The sequence below is a fragment of the Cyprinus carpio genome, chromosome A18, assembly GCF_018340385.1.
Source record: "Cyprinus carpio isolate SPL01 chromosome A18, ASM1834038v1, whole genome shotgun sequence".
Lineage (NCBI taxonomy): Eukaryota > Metazoa > Chordata > Actinopteri > Cypriniformes > Cyprinidae > Cyprinus > Cyprinus carpio.
The window spans coordinates 30,025,680-30,033,233 of record NC_056589.1 but is presented as its reverse complement, the minus strand read 5'-3'; the positions used below and the strand labels follow the sequence as shown (position 1 = coordinate 30,033,233).

Genomic DNA, 7,554 nt, shown 5'->3' with positions numbered 1-7,554 from the left:
ATTTACCCAGCGCTGGGTTGCCAATTGGGTTATTTTTAACCCAGCCATTTTTAGAGTGTAGGCGTTTTGTGGCATATCGCCGAAAAGAACTTAAATAACACTTTCAGTTTTGATCGTACAGGTAAGAGCAATACATCAATAGAATCTGTAAAGGGTCTACTTTTATTTGTATACAGACATAATAAGAAAAACTTGGGCATTTATGCAAAATAAAGAAACAAAACAGAGCAAGCGCTTTCGTCTGCAGCCTTTGTCTGCGTGATCTTCATTTAGAAATAACGTTATTAAAATGAACTGAAACTTAACAAATACTCTACAAAGAGATATGAGAGATATTTCTATAGAAATCTTGACATGTCTACTTTTAAACTAAGCAAGTCTTATCGACAACAAATAATGGAAGTAATAAAAAGTAATCCATATGAAACCAACGCGATGTCCAGTCTTTTACATCTCCCCTTCACTAACTCTATTTTGCCTTGTGAAAATGCTGATGCGCGGGTCAGGGGTTTTTTCCAACCACTGGGTCCCGCTTTTTATGAAATTATTTGGCCCGCCCCAGCCATCCCCGCAAATAAAGTAACATTTCCATACCCGCCCTAACCTGACCTGCGGGTTATGAGGCAGCCTATTATGATTCAGCTATCAAACTGCCCAGCTATTTCACTTCAGCACCGCATTTCTCTCTCACACACACACACATGGATGTAGCCGGTGGAGTCTCTATCCACAAACAGACGTCGTACATCGTCTGCAGATATAAGGTTTTTCATTGCACTTTAACAAGTAATCTGAACGCCCTATATATGTGTAATATTTTAAACGAGCCCTCACTGAGTTTAATGCCACATTTATGTTAGAATGCATCTCATCCTTGTTTCTGTGGCGGTGCGTCGAGCTCGTCATGAGGCGTGGTCCGAGCGCTGTAAGACCGATGCATCAGTTCAATCCAACACTACCATCATCAAATATAAGGAACTTACCCACTTTGAATACTTTATATTTAACGTGTTTTGTTTATGTCCAATATTAGTGTTAAATTGTTGGACTTCAAATGAAATATACTATTTGATTTTCACCGTTGACTGATTTTGCAGAACATGTAGACTGATAACTTTCGTGCGCAGATCGCGGTAAATTAGTCACAGGACGCGCGATATGACAGTTGCGTCCGACTATATATGAACTAGCTGTTTTTAAATACACAGTATTTTTTATATTTAACGTTAGTTTATCAGTATGTTTGAAAGTATTTTTTTGATTATTGGTGATTATTTGATTATGATTTATTCCTCTCTCTCGGGCACCTGCGCGGTTTAAAACACCAAATAGTTATGCTATGACAAGAACAAAAAGTCTCTCTCTTGCTTCACCCATGCATGATTGTGTATCGTCGATCTGATCTGATTTGAAAAATTACCATATCGGCCAACACTACAATATGTTTTTTGTTGTTGTTGTTTTGTTTTTAATGACCCGCCCCAACAACACGCCCCTCAAATAAAGTTACAGATTTCTTTACCGCTAACCCGCCCTAACCTGACGCGCGGTAACCCACGCGCTATAGATATATAAACATCCATGTGAAGCCTTGCGCGGCGCTTAAACATTATTAATGTCATGTTTTTTTAAATATGATGGTTTTCATTCTAAACATGGTGATTATCTCCAAGAAGGACGCCCAATACAATATGTGTATTTAGCATCCCCTGAATATCATGTCAACAAATGGAAAAGTCAGCAGTCTATTAATTATCATATGTTAATCACGCTACAGCACAAGCAGAATCTTTATAAGCATAATCTTATACGTTTACACTTCATTCAAATCAAGTCACGTTTCCAAAGTAATGCTAGGAGAAAATAAGTGGAAACAACGTTGTTACATTCATGTAATTAGACGTCAGCAGCCTCTAAAGAAAACGTGTTCGAAACCCGCGCCAACACAGACTTACTTTGTTTATTTTTTTGTTTATCCTACTTACTTCAGCCGCTACGGGCAATCATACCAATAACTTGTAATCTTTACAAGAATATCAAAATCATGCAATGAGCAAGTCTGCGTTTATTAGACAGCTTAATATCACGTCATTTGTGCTTTCAGACTGAGAAAAGCACAAATAATATTTATTATTTTCTCACTCACAAACTGTGGTGTAAAACACTGTATATTTAACACTTGCCGTTGATAACTTTGATGTCGTGTCGTGCTAGTTCCTATTTGCTAACTAATTCATCAGCGTTGCTGAGCTGGTTAATCTTCAAACAATAAGATACGACAATAAATCATAAACGTTTAAAAGCTCTTTAAATAGTAATAAAGAAGCTTGAAATGCTTACCTGTTGTTTTTCGTGACTCTGTGATCTCAGCTCAGCTGTGATTGGACGCGCTGACGTCACGGGACTGACTAGACACCGGGCGCGTTTTTTGAATCTTTTTAGGAAATACACTAAAAATATATATTTTTGCCATAAGTAAAAGTTATTATATTAAAAAAAAAATAAAAAAAAATAATGTAGGCTCAACATGAATGACTTATATACAGGTCCTTCTAAAAAAATTAGCATATTGTGAAAAAGTTCATTATTTTCCATAATGTAATGATAAAAATTAAACTTTCATATATTTTAGATTCATTGCACACCAACTGAAATATTTCAGGTCTTTTATTGTTTTAATACCGATGATTTTGGCATACAGCTCATGAAAACCCCAAAATTCCTATCTCAAAAAATTAGCATATTTCATCCGACCAATAAAAGAAAAGTGTTTTTAATACAAAAAAAGTCAACCTTCAAATAATTATGTTCAGTTATGCATTCAATACTTGGTCGGGAATCCTTTTGCAGAAATGACTGCTTCAATGCGGCGTGGCATGGAGGCAATCAGCCTGTGGCACTGCTGAGGTGTTATGGAGGCCCAGGATGCTTCGATAGCGGCCTTAAGCTCATCCAGAGTGTTGGGTCTAGCATCTCTCAACTTTCTCTTCACAATATCCCACAGATTCTCTATGGGGTTCAGCTCAGGAGAGTTGGCAGGCCAATTGAGCACAGTAATACCATGGTCAGTAAACCATTTACCAGTGGTTTTGGCACTGTGAGCAGGTGCCAGGTCGTGCTGAAAAACGAAATCTTCATCTCCATAAAGCTTTTCAGCAGATGGAAGCATGAAGTGCTCCAAAATCTCCTGATAGCTAGCTGCATTGACCCTGCCCTTGATAAAACACAGTGGACCAACACCAGCAGCTGACATGGCACCCCAGACCATCACTGACTGTGGGTACTTGACACTGGACTTCAGGCATTTTGGCATTTCCTTCTCCCCAGTCTTCCTCCAGACTCTGGCACCTTGATTTCCGAATGACATGCAAAATTTGCTTTCATCCGAAAAAGTACTTTGGACCACTGAGCAACAGTCCAGTGCTGCTTCTCTGTAGCCCAGGTCAGGCGCTTCTGCCGCTGTTTCTGGTTCAAAAGCACACGCCTGTGCACGGTGACTCTGGATGTTTCTACTCCAGACTCAGTCCACTGCTTCCGCAGGTCCCCCAAGGTCTGGAATCGGTCATTCTCCACAATCTTCCTCAGGGTTCGGTCACCTCTTCTCGTTGTGCAGCGTTTTTTGCCACACTTTTTCCTTCCCACAGACTTCCCACTGAGGTGCCTTGATACAGCACTCTGGGAACAGCCTATTCGTTCAGAAATTTCTTTCTGTGTCTTACCCTCTCGCTTGAGGGTGTCAATGATGGCCTTCTGGACAGCAGTCAGGTCGCAGTCTTACCCATGATTGCGGTTTTGAGTAATGAACCAGGCTGGGAGTTTTTAAAAGCCTCAGGAATCTTTTGCAGGTGTTTAGAGTTAATTAGTTGATTCAGATGATTAGGTTAATAGCTCGTTTAGAGAACCTTTTCATGATATGCTAATTTTTTTGAGATAGGAATTTTGGGTTTTCATGAGCTGTATGCCAAATCATCAGTATTAAAACAATAAAAGACCTGAAATATTTCAGTTGGTGTGCAATTAATCTAAAATATATTAAAGTTTAATTTTTATCATTACATTATGGAAAATAATGAACTTTTTCACAATATGCTAATTTTTTGAGAAGGACCTGTACACTGAATACACTTATGTCTCTCTCTCTCTCTCTCTCTCTCTCTCTCTCTCTCTCTCTCTCTATATATATATATATATATATATATATATACATACACATACACATTGGCTAAATAACAGCAAAATATTTTAAATGTCCTTTATAATGGGCTGCTTATACTTTATTATAATTATATAATTATGACAATATTACAATATTTTTGGTCAGTTTATAATGTTACACATTTCTCATAATGTAATAATTATTACATTATGAGCTCAAGATTTTATTATATTTTGAGAAAATTGTTTCATTATGATCATTTTATTACAATAATAATGTACTACTTATTATACTACATTATGAGTTGCTACACAGTTGTCTATGCAGGGAGTGAGGCGCATAGTTTTACTTTCAGTCTGTGACACTGAAGTCTTGATGTAGATGTTGTTGTGTCTGAATCTGTTGTGGGTGAATTCAAACACCCCCTCTACAGGTCACAAGAGGAACTGCAGGGAGGAGGAGCATCTTACCGAAAACCAAAAGTGAAAGACAACCTGAAAAACTCCCGTGATTTCTTGACATGTTTAAATCAGGGGTATTATTTGTTAAAGTTTTATACTGTATCTGTTTCTTTGGAGTCAATAAAAATGGCAGAGGGATCTACATCAGGTACAGGTATGAAATATTTTCACACATACTCAACGATTGTATTGTGTTGTTGCTAAACTGATTTTATTTTGAAATGGTCTGAGATGTCATGCTTTCTATCTGTTTCTTAAAAAAAAAACTTTGAAAGGTTTCTGAAAAAACATCAGGAATCTAAGAATTTTATGATCTAGACGAAAAATCAATCTATTTACATTTCTCTGCCTGACTGAAGGAAAAGTAAATTAATGGTAATAGTCTAATTTCATCAATAAAGCTAAAAGAATGAAACAGACTTGATGTTGACATGAAGTATAGTAATTTACAGTTTTTGTGTGTGTAGTTAAATTTAAAGTTCATCATTAAAAAACAGATTAATTCATGTAACTATATAACTCTAACTCATATAATCTACTGTATTTGTATTACTTAATATAAGTGTGAGAACAATAAAGAGCTGCCACAGAAAACTCACATTTCACAACCCTTGTATTTATTAATTTATTTATTTTTTTTGTGAAATTGATGCAAATGCAACAAGATGTAAATGTAAAATTAAACTCCATATAGATTTCTGTGTTATAATATGTGCTTGTTCCACAGTTGGTGTCAGGTAAAATACAGTTCAGAGTCCCCAACTAAGACTTATTTAAACACTTAGCAAAGAAATATTAGTTTGTTTGTGAAACAGACAAAATTGTTCTCGTCTTGCTCTTGGGCTGCATGACCTGATGTCAAATTCCATTTTTTTTTCTTTTTTTCTCTCAGAGATGTCAGAGAGCAGCTCCAGAGCAGATGATCCAGTGATCCGGATTCTTCTGATCGGCAGAAAGGGTTCTGGGAAAAGCTCATCTGGAAACACAATACTGGGAGAAAAGAGGTTTAAAGTAGGTTTAAATTATGAAGCTGAAATTCATGAGGAAGTAACTCAGATCGGCGGGAAGCAGGTCGCTGTGATTGATTGTCCAGATCTACTGGATCCAGATCTGAATGAAGAGCAGCAGGGGATGATGAAGGAGCAGCTGGTCTCTGGATGTTCAGCAGGTCTCAGTTCAGTTCTGCTCACCGTTCCTCTGGAGGAACCTCTGCAAAATGAGCAGGAGATCCTGGATTGTGTTAAGTGTTTATTTGGTCCTGAAATTCAGAAATACATCATGATTCTGTTCACATATCAGTGTGAATCGGATCAGACCATTGCTGAACCTCTGACACAACACGATCAAGCAGACCTCCAGCGACTGATGACTGAATGTGGGAGAAAGTTTCACTGTTTCAATAACAGAATTAAATCAGACGATCAGATACAAGGACTACTGCAGAAGATTGAAGGGAAGATGCTGGAGAACGGAGGGAACTTTATCATGAAACAATTAAAGAGGAGTAACAGCAAGGCCAATCTTGTCAATTGTAAGTTGTTTTGTTGTTTAAATGACTTTAATAATACAAACATATGGAAGTCACTAGCATTTCACACTGATCCCAAGAAAATCTACAGAGACCATTTTATTAGAGATTTGATCTTTCTAGTTTCAGGAGAGTCTCCAGCAGCAGATCCAGATTTGTGAGTCCTAAGAGGAAAGACCAGATCAGACTGGTTGTGCTGGGAAAAACTGGATCAGTGATCAGCTACTGGAAACACCATCATCAGCAGAAACATGTTTTAATACTGCATCCATTGCTAAGGAGATAATGTGATGACTCTTAAGTGGCACTTTCACTTGATGATTATAAGCGGTTGTATTCTTGACTAAGACATCAATTTTGGGTTCAATGCAGTTTATCCTGTGGGTGGTGTTAATAGAAAAAGTTAAATATCAGCAGCTGCTCAATTTAAATCTGCGTTCACTGACTGGCGCAGAGACTGACAGTGAATTCAGAAAGGGATATACATATATCACAACAAGTGTGAAGAGGCCTTTAAACTGCTTACAACAATACCAGCAGCATGTAATCATATTTACAATAATTACATATTAATATAGCTTGCTATTGAAGATACAGCTTTTTATATAATGCTGCATGCTGCTTCCTTACATTCCATTAAACTGTGCCTATTTCTCTTCATCTTATTCTTTTACTAAGTCTAAAAAAATAATAGAAATTCTCATATATAATAGATACTCATATGTCTTAATGCCCTTCCATCCCCAGGGGCCCATAGAGGCTCTTGGAATAGCAAAAAAAAAAACAAAATAAACATAAATAAAGTAACGTGACATTTTACTTAAGTACAAGTAAAAAAGTATCAGTCTAAAAAAAATCTACTCAAGTAAAAGTAAAAAGCAGCTCATTTAAAAAATTTACTCAGAGTAAAAAAAATTACTTAGTTACATTTTAACAGTGGGAGGGAGGCAAAAAATGGGACAGGCCAAGGGGGTGTCAAACTCAGTTTCCCTGGAGAGGGCCCAGTCCTGCACAGTTTAGATATAACCCTAATTAAACACACCTGATCCAGCTAATCTGATCATTTAGGGCTTATTTGAAACGACCATACATGATATGCCTAAGCTGTGAGCAGGGGTTAGAACTAAACTCTGCAGGGGCTTCGTCCCTCCAGGGAACTGAGACATTGACACCCCCTGAGACTAGGCTTTAAATCTCATACTAGTTGTTTTAGTGGTAAGGAATCCAGTTATTTAGAATAAGGTTATTTAGCGGGGCTGTTACGTCAGGCGCCTTAGTATCGTAACAGGCTCATGACTTTCAATGCTAATAGAAACGCAGAAGGCATCCATAGGCAGTGGCATTTGGGATGTGTTATACACACTTTGTTTAGTGCAGGACAAGAATGCATTTAACTCCAGCTAACAAAT

General features: G+C 37.4%; 1 protein-coding gene across 2 annotated transcripts in view; it reads left to right on the top strand.

The window, feature by feature from the left end:
* Positions 1 to 6,808, top strand: part of LOC109079267 (GTPase IMAP family member 9-like) — an 11,675-nt gene extending 4,867 nt beyond the window's left edge. Inside the window, exons 1-3 of one of the 2 annotated variants that reach the window (XM_019094441.2) lie at positions 4,573 to 4,771; positions 5,510 to 6,148; positions 6,269 to 6,807. In XM_019094441.2, coding sequence (XP_018949986.1) covers positions 4,744 to 4,771; positions 5,510 to 6,148; positions 6,269 to 6,306 — 705 coding nt within the window. In that variant the 5' untranslated portion in view covers positions 4,573 to 4,743 and the 3' untranslated portion in view covers positions 6,307 to 6,807. Of the gene's footprint in view, positions 1 to 4,572; positions 4,772 to 5,509; positions 6,149 to 6,268 lie in introns of those variants that run through there. The other variant, XM_042775793.1, reaches the window with a different exon arrangement.
* The last annotated feature ends 746 nt before the right edge of the window (positions 6,809 to 7,554 follow it).